This window comes from Leptonotus elevatus, chromosome 16 (genome assembly GCF_054856555.1).
Source record: "Leptonotus elevatus isolate MCC_2025b chromosome 16, RoL_Lele_1.0, whole genome shotgun sequence".
Taxonomy (NCBI): Eukaryota; Metazoa; Chordata; class Actinopteri; order Syngnathiformes; family Syngnathidae; genus Leptonotus; species Leptonotus elevatus.
This window is the reverse complement of record NC_141254.1, coordinates 2,963,679-2,985,174: the sequence shown is the minus strand read 5'-3', so window position 1 is coordinate 2,985,174 and position 21,496 is coordinate 2,963,679. Positions and strand designations below refer to the sequence as shown.

Below are 21,496 nucleotides of genomic sequence, written 5' to 3'. Positions count from 1 at the left end.
CCTTTCCTCTTAGTTTTATACTGGGAAAATCATGACAGACAAAAGGAGTTTGGGGCCATGAATTCATTTTTTGTCTGACTGTGGTCAACATTAACATAGCCTACTTCAAATGCTCTCTTCAAAAGAGGTGTTGGGTTAAATTTGAAAACCGTCGTTACATCGGCCGTTATTGACAGATAACCACCTTTTGGTGAGTGCACTTCCTTATTTTCGCTTATTTTTGCCTAAAATGGACAGGACTCACAGAACCCTAACACGTCAGTGGAAACAGTCCACCAATTAGGAGCGGGCGTTCGCACAGCGAAATTTGCATGTGCAGCCAACCAGGAACGAGTGTGAAACCAGCCCACCAATTAGGAGCGCACGTTCGCACATATGTGACTGACAGTAGCCTGCCTCCGTGGCTTGGCTGGAAGGAAATCGTTGAGTCTCCGCCCAGAAATGTCCCAAACAGGCCAAAACAAAGCAGTCGGACCACACCTTTAAGACCCACGCTTCACTTCTGCTGCTAGTTCTGAGTAATTGGAGATCCGGCTTGCAGTGTTGAAAGCCCAGCCAGCAGTGTTGGAGGCATAGCTAGCCCAGCTAGCAGTGGTGGTAGCCCGGCCAGCTGTGGTGGAGACCCAGCCAGCAACAGTGTAGACAAAGCTAGCTCAGCTAGCATTTGTGGAAATCCGGCTAATAGTGGTGAAGACATAGCGAGCCCAGCTGGCAATGCTGGACGCCCAGCCAGCAGTGTTGGAGGCATAGCTAGCCCAGCTAGCAGTGGTGGTAGTCCGGCCAGCAGTGGTGAAGGCCTGGCTAGCTGCGGTGGAGGCCCAGCCAGCAACAGTGGAGACAAAGCTAGCCCAGCAAGCAATTGTGGAAATCCGGCTAGCAGCGGTGAGACATGGCTAGACTAGCTAGCAATGGTGAAGATACAGCTCGCAATGGTGGAGACCCGGCTAGCAGAGGTACGGGCACAGGTAGCTGCAGAGTTGCTATTCCATGTAGCTGCAGTGTTGGTAGCTGCAGGGATGGGGGCCCATGAAGCTGTGCTATCCAGGTTAGCTGCAATCCATCATGGTTCTGAGCAGGCTCCGGATTGACCTCTATATCTCCGGCCAAAAGCAGTACCAGCATAAGATAAACAGCACCTGGGAAATATCTACAATTGCCAGATTGTTAGTTTTCAGCTGAGAGTGGCCTAGCATGGCCTTCATCAAGAAATCTTGTGTATAAGAAGCGTTGAGTCTGTTTGGCTGGATAAAGGATTAGATTGTCCCTTTCACGAGGACGTACACCGATATAAAAGCGATAGGCAAATATGTTGATAGCAAGCTCGAAGGTTTTTTGTTGATTTTGAGGCAAACACACAGGACCTGCCAAACTGCCTCAAACATGCCTCTTGGCAGCCATCTTGGAAATTGTGTGCACAAAATCACAAATTGAGCATGGACCAATGAGTACGACTTCCGGATCTTTCTTTTCTCTTTTTTTAACACTTGAGGATTGAGAATGTTGATTTGTAAATGTAAAGCACAGAAATTCACATGCCAGATATATTTCTGTTCCTATCAGGCTGCCCACTGTCACTGTCTTCACACGTCATTTTATTTCCCTCAGCTGTTCCAGATCGATGTGAGACTTAGTGCATTGTTCCAGAGAGCAACTGGTAATAATGAAAATCCTGGACAACCGGCATAACAAATCACAAGCTAAGACTGACATGGAACAACAAACATCTATCACACTATATGCAATAAGAAAGCAGTAGTAGATAAGGTATTCTAGTAGTTGGTGTGTGTCGTAAGAGCGTGCGGGAGAAATGTGAGTGGGTGTTTTCAGTGTGATGGAAGGAGAGGTAAAAGCATCAGCATGGCACAGTGTCGATTAAAGACAGAAGCTCACACATTATGCATTACAGAGGAATCATTTCTGTAAGTAGTTGAAAAGAAACAGATGTGACATCATAAAAAATGATAGCATCAGAACTTATTACTCACTCAAACTTATTGTTATCATGAAAAACAATGTAGGTGTGGACTCCCTTACCAAAAAGAAGTATATTTAAGTATGCTTGAAGTACTGTATACTCAAAATTAGGAGAGTATACTTCCAGTTTACCTTTCTTGTACTTTGGAAGTATACTCCACCAAGTAAATGCTAAGTGTACTTGTAAATATACTAAAACATATACTAAAAGTTTACATACTGTAGTACAGTGGTGCCCAAGTCCGGTCCTTGAGAACCCCTATCCAGCCTGTTTTCCATGTTTCCCTCCTGCTGTGCAGCTGAATCTAATGATCAGCTAATCAGAAAGCTTTGCAGAAGCCTGATAACGATCCTGATTATGAATCAGGTGTGTTAGTGGAGAAAAACATGGAAAACATGTCGAGAACCAAACTTGGGCACCCCTGCTGTAGTATATATTTGGAAGGCACTTGCAAGGAACCAATATTATAGGTTACATTTATTTACAAAGACTTAAAGATCATGTGGATGGATAGCATGGAGGTTAAGGTTGCTACCTTTGGTACCAGTATTCGCTGGTTAGATTCCTGTCAATTCGTCACTGGGCTTCTTGCTGTAAACTAAACTGTGAACATAAGTGTACTACAAAGTACACTTTCAAGTATACTTAATAGTGTACATATACTGTAAAGTATGCTTAAGTATACTTATTACAGTTTTTCGCCATAGGTGTGGCACATTTCTTGAAACTGAGATGACATTTTCAAAACTGCAAGCTCATTTGGACAAACAGACTTACATTTGTGCACAACCTATCATTAGCAAAAGCACATATCTATCCCAAAACTGCTCACACATGCTTCACTCCAAGTTCCTTTCCCAAACAAAGTCGGTACAGTCACAACTGCAAAGATCCTTCTCAAATGCTTTGGCTCATCTGCATTCACTTAGTTATTTTGCCCAAAAGATATTTGGATCATCTGCAAAAGCTCATATCTCTCCCAAAACAGCTCACCTATAAAATCTAATTTCTATGTCAGTGCCCCCAAAATGCATCATCCCTTTGGCATTCTGTGAGCACCACAAGTCAAAATCATTAGATGTTTTCTCACAACAGCTAACAAAATACACTTATATATAAAACTGAGGGAAAAATATTTTACAAGGGCAGTATTTATAGTTTGCGGTTTGACATACAGTCAAGGAAATTGCAACAGTTTTTATTCACATAAAGTTACTTACACATTAGGGTGCAACAAAAGAAAGTGTAAGCCAACTTCTGTATATTTATGAAAAACTTAAAACTAATAACTAAAATCATACCTAACACACAGCGTAAATGAAGAACCAACTACTGTAACACTCACTTTCACTAACCTTCCCCCACTTGACCATCGTATGGATGACCAAGAGAATGAGGATCATTCTCTTGGTCATCCATACGCTGCTCTCTGTTTGGCCAAAGGTTTTCATCTACATGGCAGCGGATATTTTCCCTTGCAATGCAGCGAGGAAAAAAATGTCGTGAATGTCTCAACCATCCTCTACACTGATCCCCTGTGATATGCTGGACTAATTTTGACAATTGAACAGATGATTTTGCATATTATGATTTACACACTGAAATCCTGCTGACATGTTTTAGAGAGGATAGCCATTAGACTAAAAAAACAACTAATCCAGTTCGATCAGCAAAATCTATTCATTTGGAAAATTTGCTAAATGTGGGCAGATTGTGCTAATTGTAGGCTAAATGTACACAACCATTAGCACAGATCCACTGAGGCAATTGAGACATGTTCTAAGACATTGGCAATTTGATGAAAGCAATGAGAAATGCCATTCAGTTGAGACCAATTGAAAGGTAGTTTAGGGATTTGTCCATGGTATTTTGAAAATGTCATCTGTTTCAAGAAATGTGCCAAACCTATGGAGAAAAACTGTAACATACTTTATAATATACTTAAGTATACGTTTAAGTGATAAAATGAAGTGAAATGTTCCAATTTTGTCCCAAGGAGTTTACTTAAAGTTTACTTTTAAGCCTGGTACACACATAAAGAGAATTGGGCTGTTTTTGTCCTGATTTTGCTCCTTCCAAGGACGCCAAACGCACGACAATCTTATAAGATATCTTATAAAATTATCTTTATGTTTGAGCTGTGTTAAGAGTGGATTTGTCCCGATAATTGGGTCCAAAACCAGTCGGGGCCGACAATCTTAAATAATTATAATATTGATTAGCGACTGTTATTTTACAAATTAAGTTATTATTGCCCATCGAGCCATGGAATCTATTACTTCAACCGAAGTTTGCCTGTCATTCTAAGTTGCACATTTAGTCGGGACTCATAGAGCGTGGTATTTACCTAAGTTGGAGATCACTAGTTTGAAAACAGCCCCTTACCTTCTGTCGCCTGCTGTTTTTACCAAGTTAATCAAATCGCCGACTTTCAATCACAGCACAGCACACGACCAATATCATTATGTAGTCAATAACGTCTCTCCTCTTACACAGAGGCTAATTTAAAAGCTTGTCGCTTGCTGCGTCTCTGGGACGAGATGCTACGCTCACACCAGGGGACAATATACCTTGTAATGCAAAGGTCAAACTTGTTGATCATGCTAACTGACTTATTTTTACACAGTCCGTTCCATATTGAAAAAGCTGCGATGATGTTATGTTACTATGCTGACTAGTAGTGGCAAGCTGTGCAGTAATTTCATGAATATGACTCCGGCTCCAGAGTGAAAAACTCCAAGCACAAAGACGAATAGGTACATTTGAAAACTAACCTGTGTGTACGTGCAGTTGGAGTGGACGCTAACTGTATGGCTCGTTACCGTGATTTTAAACGCGTAATTCGACACCTCTGTTACAATCTTTGTTAGAGTGTACGTTTACTAGTAAAATGTATGAAAATGTATCTACTAAAATCGCAAAAAATTATCACTGCAAATCCGTCCTTTCTGTTGATTGCTTTTATCCATCGACGTATTTTGTCCTCATTAGTAGGTATGCGATAAAAAGCATCATTTGGTTTACTCCCTTGTCTGTCTGTACAACCGACCGCACAGCAAGGTATGGCCATTTTATAAGATACCATATTTTCACAATTATAAGGCGTACTTTAAAGTCTTAAATGTTCTCAAAAATCGACGGTGCGCCAAATGGTGAGGTGCGCCTTGTGTGTGGACCAAGGTCCAAAATCTGACTGACTGTGTGGGAGGACTTCCCACGACACATTGCTTATATACAAGAAAGGCGGACCTGGCTGAGGACAGACATGAGAACACGGAAGAGTTCTTCAGCCCCTCCTCTCTCTCTATCCAAACACCCCCCACCCCCACTGGTGTTCCCTCTGCCTGTCGTAACTTGTGTTCAAACTTATGCCATGGCGCTTGAAGGGAAAATAACCATGGTTTGATATGTCCTCATGTAACCTCTTATATAAGGATATGTTGTTGTCCTGAACTGTTGTACGAATCCAGGTGCCCAACAATTTGTAAATAAAGGGCGGAATCAGCCTGGGAGTGAATACCTTGTTTATACTACAGTCTTCCCTGCTTCGCAAACATGTTTTCGAGAGTGTATGGGAGAGGGCTTGGACAGCCCGGTTTCTCACGCTCACAACTTTTTGTTAACGAATAAAAGACGGAGCGGCACACGGCCCGGGCGGAGTCAGCTGTGGAATACGTACCATTGCCCAGCCGTTATTGTAACTCGTTTTACCCGGACCGTGGGCTCTCCGGTCTAGTGTCAAGGTAAGCGCTGATGATGATCATATTCTGCTGCTTAGCGTTGAAGTGTGTTGATTGCTGTTTGCGGGGAATAAAAGGCACCATTATTCTAGCAAAAAGAGGTGTATATAGATTGCTGTTTGCGGGGAATAAAAGGTATGATTATACTAGCACAGCCCAGGTGTTGATTACTGTTTGCGGAGAATAAAAGGTATGTTTATACTAGCACAGCCCAGGTGTTGATTGCTGTTTGTGGGGAATAAAAGGCACGATTATTCTAGCAAAGCATATCAGTCTCTGTGTATTCATTGTTGCTGCCGACCACTCACGATCCTGCATAAAAATATAAAAGTGAAGTAGTGTTTTCCACAAAACAGCGCTACAGCATGCATGTTTAGTGAGCATGTGTCCTCTTTTTTTTTTATTTTTTGCTTGTTTTAGAACTTAACAAGCCACTTACAAGGTAATTGTTTGATTGATATCTAACTGCAAAAGTGAACGGTCTGATGCGCAGTGAGTGAGGGAGATGGACCATACCAAATGCAAAAGGGTGGTCCGGCTAAACTCCTACATACCGTCGTGTATCGTTTCCTTTTTTCCTTTCTTTTTTTAAATGCTTTATTGAACAACGTTCACTTACAGCAACAGACGTTGCAAAAGTCACTTTGAAGTAGTGCAAGTCTACACAGTGTAGCTTAACAGATCACACCACATACTAATGACACCAGATTGCTTTTTTCCCAGCTCCCTCCAAAAGTGAACGGTCTGCTGCGCAGTGAGTGAGGGAGATGGAACATACCAAATGCAAAGGGGTGGTCGGGCTAAACTACTACATACGGTAGTGTATCGTTTTCTTTTTTCCTTTCTTTTTTAAAATGCTTTATTGAACAACAGACATCACAAAAGTCACTTTGAAGTAGTGCAAGTCTACACAGTGTAGCTAAACAGATCACACCACGTACTAAAAACACCAGATAGTTTTTTCCCACGCGCCACTTTTCCTTACCTATCTCTATGACTGAAATGTGCACATCTCTCAGCTGCTGTGAAAAATTGTTTGGCAAATGATCGCGGAGCTTGCTATCATTCCGGGAGGCTGGCGAACACAGCTTTACCAAGACTGGGAGGCAGCACCGTGTGGAGTTATGCCACAATTTGTCAATGGATTGTGAATGCTTGGGCAATCAAATCATTTCCGAGGACAGGATGAGACTGACTCTGACAATGAGACGGAGCCTGGCGTGTTTGATGAAGAACTTGCCAAGTTGTTTGTTTCGGTTACAGAAAATCATGAGGACTATGAGGGGTTTGTGGATTAGGATTGATCAAAAGCAACGTGAGTACATTGTTATATACTTCACGTACAACTGAATTCACTGCTTACATTGTTACTTCAACCGAACTCAGTTTTGTTCCGCTCGCTGCCTTTTTAAAAACATGCGCTAGCACTAGGCTATGTTTTAAGCATGATAGCATGCTACCATATGTTATGTTTTGAGCTAGCGTATGTTTAACCGTGCCTGCGCCTTATAATACGATGCGCCTTATGGTCGTGAAAATACAGTAATCGATTAGATAAAGGACTTTACGCTGTACGAGATTCAATGGTTACAATACAGGAAAATGTTTTTTTTGCCGTCCAGCAGAGGAGGCGTTCGTCAAGTGCAAAAGGTCAATATTGCTACCGTCTCCTGTCACCTTTGGAAACATCAGCGCATACCCCGAAGTGCCTGGTCTTCGTGTTTGTGAAATCAATATCAACAAGAAAGCGATGAAAACTGTAGCTTTATGCCCTTTTTTAAAAAATATGTTTTTATTTAAATATTGTCCCTGGCTTCTTTGTCTGTTTGTTTCTTTTTTCTGTATTAGTAACATGTTTGTGTAGTGTTCACAATTTATTTTTGTATTGTTTAGAATTGTTCAATAAAGTTATATGAAAAAACGTGTTTGTGAAGTCATGTGTGATCACGGACTGGATTCTTGACCAGTGGTGGAAGACAATCTTTATGTGTGTGCGGAGCTTTGATGAGATTATCTGAGCACCGCACACACAATACAACCAAAACTGTTAAATGCCCGATATTTTATCTTTATGTGTGCGGTCTGACAAAGATAAACAAATCTTTTAAAATTTGAAAAATCTTTATGTGCGTACCAGGCTTTAGTACGAGAATAAGTACACTCGAAAAATACATTTAGGTATACTTAAGTATAATCTATATTATGTACTTAAATTATGCTACTTTTTGGTAAGGGGTTATATACCCAATGAACCAATCAACCAACAATGATCAAGGTTGTTACTTACGATACGATTTAAATGCCATACAACCATTGACTTGGCCCTAATTGTTGAACCTGGAGCCACCAGAAGAAAACCTACTTGTCTCCTGTGTTTACCTGGATGAGGTCGCGAGCGAGAAACTCCGTCTCGCCTGAGGGGATGCTGTCGTCCAGGACCTCCCATCGTTCCCCCATATGAAACTCCATAACATAATGCTGGATCGGTGCTGTGTGATTGGCGGGCGGGATCCAGGTAAGCAGGACTCCCTGTTGCGTGCGATTGGCTGTGAGGCACCGTGGTGGGGTAAGCAGCACCAGTGGTTCAGGGGTACTTATAGGAAATACTGGAAGGACACATTTGGATTAAAATTCCATGGTTAAGATATAGAGGTGGCAAATCCAGGTCCAAAAAGTAAAAACCCTGCCATAGTTTGGCTTTAGCCTCAGGTGCTAGTTAGCTAGCTCCCTAGCTAGCTCCCATGGTGCTCATTTACCTGCTAGGGAGCTAGCTAGCTCACACCTGGGGCTAAAGCCAAACTGTGGATGGGTTTTTACTTTCTGGACCTGGATATTCCACGGCTGTTAAGACATGACAAAATGCAATGTGAGAAGTTGTAGCAGCATGGCAAGAGTGAATCACCACCCAGCGCTTGACAGCTAAATTAACTATGAGAGTGACTTGATGATAAAAGTTTTATATGACATCAATCTCCTCACGAACCATTCCCATCATCTGACTTTATACTTAAACACCATTGCATAAAGTTTCTCACTGACTATTGTACATCAATTTTCTCCAAGCTATTTTACCCATCAAATTTTGGACACATGTCTCAGGTGGTTTAGTGCTGCCTGGTAATTGAAAGAAAACTGTTCTGACTCCCACCTGTTTCTTTCACAATTATACTTTATTGGAATGGTGTGAAGATTTGTAAATTAGCTAAATTCTGTTTCTGTGTAATGGAAGAAGACACTGTGTTAATATAAAGATATGCAATCAAAATAAAAATGTAAACACACTTCTGAGCTAACAAGTTTGCTAAAATTACATTTAATTTTGCTAATATTATCAGGGCTGTACAAAAATTGCTAATTCGAACACAAAAAATGGTTGACAAAAATGTCTGCCTTGAAACGGGGGGCAGGGCGATTACCTGAGCAATCGATGGAGTAATCGATAGGGTAATCAATACTAAAATCTTTTTTTTACTGACAGCCCTAGTTATTATTTATAATGAATCATTGATGTGAAGACACTGACCATGCTAATAATTTCTCACAATAATCGGGAAGTAGATCCATACCAATATGCAATACTTTAATTGTATAAATCTTTTCCATTGTGTAAATTTACAAATTTACTAGAAAATCACAATTCCCCAACATTGGTGAGTTATCATATAGCGCTTTTCCACCTTACAAGGCCCTCAAAGTGCTGTACATTCAACTACTCATTCACCTACTGATGACGCAGCATCAGGAGCAAGTGGGGGTTCAGTATCTTGCTCAAGGATACCTTGATGTGGTCATAGTGGCATGGGATCGAACCCACAACCTCTGGGTTGGGAGAGGACCACTCTACCACTACCGAGTACTAGTACTTTTGATATCTAAAATTTCATTTAACACAATGACAATTTTTTTATGACACAGATGATAATTCGGCAATGTGTAAAACTGCCGCAGTATACTGTACCGCCAACTACTGCTACAAAGGACTTGATGTCACTTTTTTTCTTTAAACTTAAGTATAATGTATACGACGGCGTATTAGGGCCACATCTATTAATTTTTTCAGACGGGGAGTAATATTCTGAGAAAAAAATCGCAAATTTGTCACTTTATAAAGTGGCAAATTTGCAAGAAAAAAAGACAGTTATAAAATGAAAAGGCAGGATGGGGGACTGATTTATTCTTAATTTAAACTTTACTCGTCATACACAGCAGCTTGAGCGACAACACATCAAGATCCTCTATCAGCTGACTAACACTAACCAATCAGAAGCTAGCATACTTTAGGTAAATGCAAGTGAATAACGGAGAGCAGCAGACTCGACACATCAACTTATCTACTTGTACAAATTTTTTAATAATAATACCACAATGTATGAATGTGTGAATAATAATTCTGGAAACATAATTGTACAAGTACATATACATTTTAACAAATTGGGTGTGGACCTTGGCAAAGCGAGGCATCTTTGTCGCTGGCCGTACCCAATGCTTCGAAGTGCAAATGCTTAACATGATATTTTTAAAGCCATTACTATCTCCTTATGTGAAAACCCGACCGAAAAGTATTGGCACAAACATCCGAGTAGTACGCTACGTGTATTTTGCGTACGTTTTTGAGTTTTTTTCTCTCGCAAATCTGCCACTTTATACACTCGCAAATTTGCCACTTTATAAAGTGGCAAATTTGCAAGTTCTTCCCGGAATATTGCCCCCACCCTCTAAAAAAAAATACATATTTATATGTGGCCATAATACATCGATATATGTCTGGTATCGGCAGCCTCCACGATTACCGAAGACCGAAGACCGGTATCTGCCTCATACTGATATCTGGTGACGGTACTCCCCCTTCCGAAATATTTTGTGTTGCACACCTCACATAGAACCAGATCACACAATTGCTGGCATGCAACAAGAGATGTCAGAGTGAAAGCGGTACACACACTTTTGTAATATCAGATATTTTTGTCCTCGCTAAGAGGCACCAAATATGCTCACCTAATGTGTTCACAGTGACAACCTCGCTGAAGGGTCCTGTGCCAAGCTTGTTTTGGGCTAGGACACTGCACTGGTATGTTGTCTCGGGCTCCAAGCCAGGTACCACCATCCACTCTTGTCCTCCTGGCACGGGTACTGAGAGCCAGTCATGTGGACCTAAACGCTCCCTTTTTAGCCTGCACATGAGTCAGGGTGAGAGGTGAGTGGGACTGAGACTGGGGCAGAGAATGTTACAGTTACAACTATAGTTCATCTGACTTTGTAGGATAGGATAACTCAATAGCCATGTAATTAGTTCATTATTTCTATTATGTGTTTACATATATAATTATAGTTTCCCAAATTGTTGAAAAATGTGAAATGGTTGTCATGTAGCATTACTTATTAATAGAACATTCAGTCCACATTTATACAAAATGACCTAAATTCCCCTAACACTGTTCCCTCACAGTATACAGTGATGACATCATCAATTGAACTTTCACTTGATGGTAAGCCCATGCTGCAGTTAGCTTTGCATTTTGCCCGTGCCATACATTTATTACCAAAAGATGAACATGCAGCAGTTGCAACAATCTTGTAAAACTATACTGTAGTTCCAAATATTGCATATAAATATAGTGAAAAAATATGTCTGAGTTCATACTAGAGATAAGACGATATGTTTTTTTCAGGGCAGATACCGATACCGATTATTAGTAGTCAAGGACACTGATAACCTATATTTGGAGCCGATATTCATTTTCACTAAAAGGGAAAATATTGGCATCAAAATAAAAATAAAAATACAAACATCAGCTCTTAAATTGTTGTATTTTTTAAGCATATGTTTATTGAACAACTTCAGGGTTTGTAAAATATTGTAGTTAAAAAAAAAAAATGTAGGCAATAGACATTTTTGTTTTAAAAATCTAACAAAAAGTTCTCCCAGAGGTACTTCAAAAGTTAAATAAAAACTTAAGTAAATCGCTCCCTATTGTTTTTGGTTTAGTTATTTTACAGTAAATAAATGTTTCAATTTTTTTCCCTTCAAAATGGCAGATGCCGTTATTCGTCAAAATGTTGAATATCAGCACGACAATTGGCCCGGACGATAATCGGTCTATCCCTAGTTCACACAGCGATACTAGATACAAAACAGCTACTCTATACTAGAGAAGCACATCACTAACAAATGTGTGATCAGTAACACACTCTATCTGTTTTACATGTATAGAGGCCATTGTATTATCGTTGCCTTACGCAAAGTTACAGAGATGTAGTTACATTTTGGGTTATTTTATTTTTTATTTTTTTTATTATCATTATTATTGTTACTACTTCCATACGTAACTCAAAACTGATGATGCTTATGAAAGGCACCAGAAAAGAAAGCATTACAATTTTGCCTTTGTCTACGAACTACAGCATATACAGTACTTGCACATTTTTGTTACTATATATTAAAAATTGTTTTGTTTTGTTAAGATGAGTAATTTAATAATTGATACTGTATTTCACCTAAACTTAAAATTTAAAAGTGTAGCCATACAAAAAAACCATACAGCTGCATTATAGAGATGTTAATTAATTGTGATGTAAATGTTACTATAAAATGTGTGCTACTGTATGTCTCTCTACATTGAGGTATGGCCAAAAAAAAGTGCTGGAAATACTGTTATCACATTGTAATACGCTTGGAGAAGAGATAGACAGGTTGCTGTTCTAAAGAACCTACAATGTGTTGCATACTGTATGTGCATATTGTTGCTGCCCAAAATTAATGTTCTCTGTGTGGATATACATTTCAATGTATGCAACCACAGTTTCATGCTGCACTGACCTTTGTTTTGTACATGTACCAGTAAATGGGAAAAAAGTGCTTAAAGCCATAAAAAGGTAATACTGGCTCTTAAACCTATACCAAATATAGTGGACTCAAAATTCTTGCTGTATTTAGTTGAATTTAGCATCCTGAAGATGATTCTACCATGAATTTTACTGTGCACATTTTGACGATTTTAACAGAATCACCTGAAATGTACCTTCAGGCGCTGAAAACGCATTTAAAAGTACATATGACAGAGTTTATATAGTTGAGAAAAATTGGTTACATGGTCAGGTTATAAAAATACATGGAGTACAGCATATGAACTACAGTCAAGCAGAGCAAAGCAGCAGCAGCAGCAGAGGTAGGGTAAAGGAGGCAATTACTATGTCCAGCTTGCAAATTAGAAGAGACATATCAACTTAAAATGTAAGAAAAATTCTGGAGAAAAAATATCTGAACTGTTCTGAATGAAATCCTGGATTATTATTATTTATTATTATTTTTTTTTTTTTAAGAAATAAATACTACGAGAAGAAAAAGCAGGAAGCGAAGCAGGCTGGGATGACTCACACATGGCCGTACCAGACTGAGAATGTCTGCTGAAAGCCCCCGTCGTAGCCCACCTCCCACGACACGTTGGCCCAGGTGGAGGATGCCACCACATGGACGCTGGTGGGTGCGTGGGGGCTTGTGCCTGCAGGAAGGGCAAGCAGTGGGACATGTGTTGGTAAAAGGGCACGTGAGTCATTGAAACGGTCTTTGTTAGAACATACACAGATTCCCAACATAATAAGCACCTAAAACCAATGATCCCTGTAACAATAACGTCTCTTCAACTCATTTACTCCCAGCCATTTTCACTGAAGCAACCCCCTTCACTCCCGGCTGTTTAACTGGATTTTGACAGATTTCGCAAGGTCCACAGAATAGTCTGTTTTATTGCTATAAAACATGACACCTACCAAAAGAAAGATTAGAGTATCTTCTTACATCAGGAAAAATAGTATATTTGTATCTGTTTCCGTTTTGCAACAATTAGCATTAGAATATAGCTAAGTTTCATTATTATTCACAAACCTGTTGAAAACACTGTCAAAAAGAGCTTGTTGCAACATGACCCTGGCTGATCTCTTATACTCTGCTGTCCGTTTTTTGTAATAACTACCATTGATTTAAGCGACCTCTTCAGGTCAGAAGCTGTATCAAAACATTCTGTATGCTCAAGCATAAAAAAACTAACATATTTATAAATTTTTAGGTTTGAAAGAGTTAAGTGCTAATATCAAACCAGATTTTTTTTTCTTATTATGAATAAAAATTGTGTTGGGAACAAAAATGTTGCCTTTCCTTGGATCAAATGTTTGCTTACCACCACTGGAAAATCTTATCACATCAAAAAAATAAAAAAATAAAATAACCTTGAATAATGTCACAGAGTAGGCGCAAGGCAAATAAAACATTACAAGATATGTTAAGGTTATTCATAGTGAGCGTACTTACACGTTACCTATGTTATAAGAATAAAACATAAATTTTCTGGCAAATCATTCTATTAATGTCATGTTTGGGTTCTGTTTTTCCTTGTGTGTCTCCCTTGGTCTTGTTAAGTGTAATCCTGCCCTTCCTCGTGCCAGTCAGTGCCCTCAGCCACTTGTGTCTTGCCCTAAGTGTGTCTTGTTGTGTCGTTAGTGTGTGTGTATTTAGTCTCCTGTCTCCCCGTCTATGTCGGTTCATTGTCATTTTCCTCCTGTCATGCTGCCAGTTTTTTGCCTTGTTGTCCTCCACACGTTTTGTTTTACTGCCATTTTGAGTTTGCTTTTGTTTTGAATAATTAAATTCCCTTTTTGTACATCACCTCTGCCTCCTTGCCGTGCTTCCCTGCGTTTGGGTCCTCCACCAAACTTTACCCTCGTGACAGAACCACAGAAGGACCCAGCAACAAACAGTCCTCAAGTCCCCGAACCACGTCTGCCGCAGCCTCAAGTCCCCGAACCACGTCTGCCGCAGCCTCAAGTCCCCGAACCACGTCTGCCACAGCCTCAAGTCCCCGTCCCGGCTCCACGGCATTCTCAAGTCCCCGTCCCGGATCCACGGCATCCTCAAGTCCCCGTCCCGGCTCCACGGCAGCCTCAAGTCCCCGTCCCGGCTCCACGGCAGCCTCAAGTCCCCGTCCCGGCTCCACGGCAGCCTCAGTCCCAGGCCTCCTCGCCTGTGCCGCTGCCGTCTGTCTGTGTCGGTTCATTGTCATTTTCCTCCTGTCATGCTGCCAGTTTTTTGCCTTGTCCTCTCCACGTTTAGTTTTACTGCCATTTTGAGTTTCCGTTTGTTTTGAATAATTAAATTCCCTTTTTGTACATCACCTCTGCCTCCTTGCCCTGCTTCCCTGCGTTTGGGTCCTCCACCAAACTTTACCCTCGTGACAGGGGAACACATAACAATTTTGGTGTGGTTCTCAAAGTAGCATCAGATGTTTGGTGATCCTTTTTTTCCTGACTCACCAACCTCAGGGATGAATTTAAAAACTTAAAGCACACCTGGCCATACTCGGACACTGTTTTTAGTTGGATGTGCATGCAAGTCGGAAATGAAAGCAAAAAGGTGTGACTTGTATGCAGTGTGGACAACAGAAGTGGTGTTTCCATCCACCCATTTTTATTCAAATTCGAAATGCGAAAATAAAACTGAATGGAAACGCTAGAAATTCGGAAAAGGAACCAAAATTAGTAAAAAAAAAATTATTTATATAATTATAATTATTTTCAGTAAATTTGCTTAAAAAATTCGAAAACAATTAGATGAAAACCTGATTTGAGAGATATTGTCTTTAGTGACTTCTCCGACCATCCATCCATTTATTTTCCAAACCGCTTATTCCTCATAACTATTTCATCAGAAAATCAAATAGCGCCAACGGAAATGTGGTCCTCCTCAAAATAAAGGCCTCACAAGTAAAATTGTCAATGGACATCAATGCATTGTTAGGCTTTTATTTTGAAATTGTCCCTCGCAGCAATCGTTGTGGCTGGCTTGACTGTCGACTTTTTGACTGGAGGCTGGCCTGACCACAATCAATTACGCCAATGGCTGCGCTCCATTTCTCTTTGTACACATATGCGGAGTGATTCAATCTTTTCTCAAACTTTTCAGTTGTTTTGCAACTTCTGCCAGGAAAGCAGTAATCGTGCATTGACATTCAAATTGACTTCCGTCTTTGTAACGAATGGGGAAGGGGGAAGTGACGGATGCCATAAAGCAGTCAGCACATTTGTCGTTTTTTTGTGTAGCAGTGTTCCTAGTACCTTCCTCCTCAAAGTTGCTTAGTGCCAGTAAAAATGGTAAAGACCCCCTCAGGCCATGGCAAAGGTACCATGCAACTAGTTTAATCAGAAGAGTTATGAAAATATTTTATTATGGTTGAAAAGGTCCTTAATGCTACTTTAAGCAAAATACATATTGTATGTTGTACTGTATGAACTACGTATTTATGTACACAGGTTGTATGATACAACTAGTTTCGGACCACTGTTTTCTGTTTGCATTTGTGTAATGTATAACTATTACCTATGACTTGGACATGTGTGCTGGCAGTGATGCTCGTAGCAACGTTGGTGGCAACACACTCCCATTCCCCATGGTCCTCCTTTGTAAGTGACTTGAACTGTAAACTGCCTCGCGGCAGAACGTTGTGCTTGCTTTTACTGGGCTTTACGACCTGCAGGTCACACAAACATAAGACAAAGCATCTTTATTTTTACGGCACATGAAAAAACATTTAAAAGCATTTACAAACCCAACACAGCTTTCAGATGCAAAGCAGGGAAAATTATAGTATCTTACCGAAATTACTAAAGGAACATACATTCACATTTAAACACATTAACAGAAGACTTTGAAAACTTTTCAAAATAAAGAAATAAAAGTAGGTTTCTAAAATTCCAAAATACTGTGTTGTGAACTTCATCAAAACAATGTTTAAAAGCCCTCCATCAAAGGTATGGGGGGCGGTGGAAGCAAAGTTTTTAACCTGCATTTACACTTGGGGCTGATTTCCCTTCTGTTGGCGACTTATTCCAATTGCGTGCAGCATAACAGCTAAATGCTGCTTCTCCATGTTGGCTTTGAACTCTGTGTTTTACTAACTGAACTAAATAAAGCTGATTAAATACTGTAGACTCAATACAAAATTATAATATCTCACTCACAGTTATATGCCAGAGCTAAAGGTTCAGAGGCACAGTGAAGATTTTATTGCCTTTCCCTTTGGAATTAATAGCATTATGCATGAAAGAAAACCACAGGCTGGAAAAACTAATTATGTGGATTACAAAGGCCGCATTACATATTTTCATCTTTTCATTTCATATACAAATATTACATAACTTTCTGTTTCAGACATCTGGTCACAGCTTTTTATGCTAGAGCATACAGAAGGCTTTGATACAGCTTTTGACATGAAGAGGTGGCTAAAAGCAATGGTAGTTATTACAAAAACGGCCAGCAGGTGGCAGTAGAGTATAAGAGATCAGCCAGGGCCACATTGCAACAAGCTCTTTTTGTCAGTGTTTTCAACAGGTGTGTGAATAATAATGAAACTTAGCTATATTCTAATACTAATTGTTGCAAAACGGAAACAGATACAAATATACTTCTTTTCCTGATGAGAGAAGAGACTCTAGTCTTTATTTTGGTAGGTTCCATGTTTTTATAGCAATAGAACACAATATTCTGTTAACCGAATGATTTGCCAGAAAATTTATGTTTTATTCTTATAACATATATAACGTGTAAGTATGCTCACTATGAATAACCTAAACATATCTTGTAATGTTTTATTTGCCTTGCGCCTACTTTGTGACATTATTCATGTTTTTGTTGTTGTTGTTTTTTTGTTTTTTTAATGTGATAAGACTTTCTAGTGGTGGTAAGCAAACATTCGATCCAAGGAAAGCAACTATTTTTTTTCCCAACACAATTTTTATTCATAATCAGAAGAAGAAAAAAAATCTGGTTTGATATTAGCACGTAACTCTTTCAAACCCAAAAATGTATAAATATGTTTGTTTGTTTTATGTTTTTTTATGCTTGAGCATACAGAATGCTTTGATACAGCTTCTGACCTAAAGAGGTTGCTTAAATCAAGCAGCAGGTGGCAGCAGAGTATAAGAGATCAGCCAGGGCCATGTTGCAACAAGCTCTTTTTGACAGTGTTTTCAACAGGTTTGTGAATAATAATGAAACTTAGCTATATTCTAATGCTAATTGTTGCAAAAACGGAAACAGATACAAAGATACTATTTTTCCTGATGAAAGAAGAGACTAATCTTTCTTTTGGAAGGTGTCATGTTTTATAGCAATAAAACAGAATATTCTGCGGACCTTGCAAAATCTGTCAAAATCCAGTAAACCAGCTGGGAGCGAAGGGGGTTGCTTCAGTGAAAATGGCTGGGAGTGAATGAGTTAATATTCATGAATGTTTGGAATGTGGGAAAAGGTTGGTGACAGTCTCATTATAATAAAAAAGGTCATACTTTTTATTCATGACATGCGTACACATGCTACAATCAGGGTGTAACAAACACACTTGCAATATTTTGACAAGAATAAGCATTTATACTGTCGGTACTGAATTTAATCAATTAATAAGTAATAATTTAAGACAAACTTTAATCAGAAATATAGTCCACAGTTATTTGTAAATGCTTATACTGTTACCATGACAAAATGTCTGAGAATGATGCATTCAATTAATGCTTTGTTTTCTTATTGTAAGTATTATTTGCTTTGCTAAATTCTTATTTCTTTATAATAGAATACAAACAAAAAAATGTATCAACTTAATGTTTTTGTCAGTCAAAAAGTAAGTCAGCCAATATTTGATCACCGCTATAATAACAAGGGTGTGAATGCAGGAGATACTTACTTTCCTCCATGTAATATTGGGAAAGGGGTCTCCCTCTGCCTCACAGGGAATAATCAGTTCTCTCCCAGCCTCCTGCCTGTACTCCCCTCCAGGGACCACTGAGAATTTGGGAGGGTCCTGCACAGGTTGAAAATCACATTAGATTACCATAGAAATTATGCAAAATTATTTGAATACCCTTTCCACCTTTCCATTACAAAGTCAGAGACTAAATAATTAAATAAACAAATGAACTCTCCAAGCCAGGTACCAGGGAACGAGCAAATGGACATTTAAATGTCATATCACAACATCGGTCAGAACTTTTGTACCCATGAATCTTGATATCCCTTAATGTTAAGGAGATTTTGCTCTTAGAATATGTCACCTTTGACAAAAATGTATGTCCAGAATAAAAAATGTCATTCCTTATCATCAAACGTTACAACTATTATTAATAGAGTTCCTCAAAATTGTCTTCTAGGCAAACTATAAACAACTGTATTATTTTAAGTCAAGATCTGTGTGCCATCCATTAATCAACCTATATTACCTATAGTACTGTACTCATTCCAGGCAGTGAGCTGGTGTTTCCAGTATTGTAGCTCACATTGCGGGGTAAGGTAAGACAGCTCACAAATCAACTGCTGTACTGACATACAATATGGAGACATACATTTTTGCATGCTAATTCCTAACAATTTTGTATTTTGTACAATAAACTGGAACTAAAATAAGTAACTGAACCAATGCCAACCCCTCACTGAGTGTTAATTAAACTAAAGTATAGCAACGCTACATAAGCATAATCTGACCATCTTTGCAACTTTGAATTTGGATTGTGACATAAAAAAAACAAAAAACAGCAAATGTACCTTTAGCACCAGGGGAGCGGGAGGGGACCATCCCATGGAACCCAGGGCATTGTAAGGCATGCAGGTATAGGTGCCGATAGAGTCCTCTGTCACCTCTGCCACACGGATGCTCCCATCGTCCATTTGGCTCCAACCAGGGTACTGTGAATGTCATTAATTCCCAATTTTTAATTGACTGTACAGTATAGTGTATATGCATACAGCGGTAATTGTTAAACCCCTAATATATATATTAGAGATGTAAATTGCATAGCATCTGGCAATTTGATCTGTATCACGATTCAAAGGTCATGATTCGATTCAATACCGATTAATCCCAATACAAATCTATAAATTGATTATTACCCCCCCCCAAAAAATCACTCAAATTTAGAAAATATTAATCAGTAAACTTGTACATGTACACTGTAAGACTTGTATGAAAATGTATTTATTCATCTGAAAATGTATTTATTTATCTGAAACTTCAGGCTTATAACTGTAAGCCACTGTATTTAACCAACACGTTGCAATCTATTTCATGTTTGAAAAGCATTAAAATAGAATATTAAGGCTAAATGTTCCATTAATATAACATTCTTCCATGCTTAACGTGTGAACCCTAACCCTAAGTAAGACATTTTGTTGAATACTTCCATAAAAAAATTATGTTTAAACATCGATTTGGCCGCATATCGAAACAATTTGACAATTGCACACTGTAATATCGCGATATAATATTGCTGAAACAATTTTATTAAACACCCCTAATATATATATATATATATATATATATATATATATAAATAAATAAATAAATAAATAAATAAATAAATAAATAAATAACTATATTTATTTATTTATTATACTATATATATATATATATATATATATATATATATATATATATAGTATATTCTCTCACACACACACACTATACTGGAGAGAGTAAAATAAATACATGAGTCTAAAGCTGTGTGAATGCTTCAGCTTACCTTATCTATCCGGAGAGGGAGACCATCTTTCTTCCACTTAACTAATGTTACAGGTGGGTTGGCATCTACAGGACATCGGATAAAGCCCGGCAGACCAATGGCCACATAGAGTACAGATGGCATGTTTACAACACGAGCAGGATCTACTCAAACACAAATCACAAGAAAGTACGTGAAAACATTGGTGATGTGTTTGAAATAAGAGTAAGGTGACTCTTAAAGATAGATTGAATGACAAGATGCCTAACCAAAGGATCGCCTATATGAAATGGGTGTTTTCCCAACTGTATGACGATATTCACAGTGAATATTTCGATTAAAATTTACTTATCTAATGTAGTACATTTTATTGTAGATACTTATTAATGTGAAATCTCTGGGCACTTAAACAATTACTGTCTTTCTTCCATGCCTTATTTCTATAAATCTCTGGCAGTGTTTCTTTTCAAACGATCACTTCTACAACATTTTTACAGTTATTTTTAGAACAAGCCCACAGGCGTTTTCAGGGAAACACAATAGTGACCCCTGATTTAAAAGAAGTTCACATTTTTTTATTTTAAGGATGATGGGGACAGCATTTGGAAAATATGCAATGTTATTTTGCAACTCATCACAGGAAACGGCTCTCCTTGACATTTGGTTTAAGCGGATCGAAAGACCTGTAACCCCAATGAGGATAAATTGTTCTGAAATTAGTTGGATGGATGTTTGGATGGATGAATGGATGTTTGGAAGGATGGATGGATAGATGTTTGGATGCTGTTACTATTTTAATTTACAACTAATCAATTATTAAATTAATTTAAAAAAAATTATAATCAATTAATCATTTAAATACCTTTTTCATTTAAAATTGTCCAAATCTTCCGAATTTCAGCTTCTCAACAGTAATTCGTCTCTGATTTCTGTAGTCAGACTGCTCATCTTTGATTCAAAACAAAACATTTCCTTTTACTTTGGATGATCAACATTTGCGCCTATTTAACAACATCTTACGGGCCAAACCAGGAACTGAATCATAATTCATTTATGTTTGTTCATTTTCTGCACGTCAATTAGAAATTATGTCTTCATTTTGAATAAAGGGATTATCCAAATCATCAATTAATCAACAAAATAATCTACAAATGAACAAATAATTAAAATAAGATAGATACAGCCCTAAACTACTGTACAAATTATGTTTAAACAGTTACAGAATGTGTTAGTTTAGCAACTATCATTT

The 21,496-nt window shown here is 38.6% G+C and overlaps 1 protein-coding gene across 6 annotated transcripts in view; it reads right to left on the bottom strand.

Moving 5' to 3' along the window:
• The window catches only part of igsf9bb (immunoglobulin superfamily, member 9Bb), a 133,330-nt gene that overhangs the window by 27,976 nt on the left and 83,858 nt on the right, over nt 1-21,496 (bottom strand). For 4 of the 6 annotated variants that reach the window (XR_015097383.1, XM_086098332.1, XM_086098335.1 and 1 more), the window contains exons 8-14: nt 20,269-20,411; nt 19,295-19,435; nt 18,441-18,557; nt 16,082-16,232; nt 13,091-13,214; nt 10,711-10,886; nt 8,095-8,321 (exon numbers count right to left, since the gene is read on the bottom strand). Coding sequence is in view for 5 of the 6 variants with exons in the window: in XM_086098332.1 (XP_085954458.1) it covers nt 8,095-8,321; nt 10,711-10,886; nt 13,091-13,214; nt 16,082-16,232; nt 18,441-18,557; nt 19,295-19,435; nt 20,269-20,411 (1,079 nt within the window). In the remaining variant the exon portion in view is untranslated. The remainder of the gene's footprint in view (nt 1-8,094; nt 8,322-10,710; nt 10,887-13,090; nt 13,215-16,081; nt 16,233-18,440; nt 18,558-19,294; nt 19,436-20,268; nt 20,412-21,496) is intronic. The other 2 variants (XM_086098333.1, XM_086098336.1) reach the window with 1 other exon arrangement.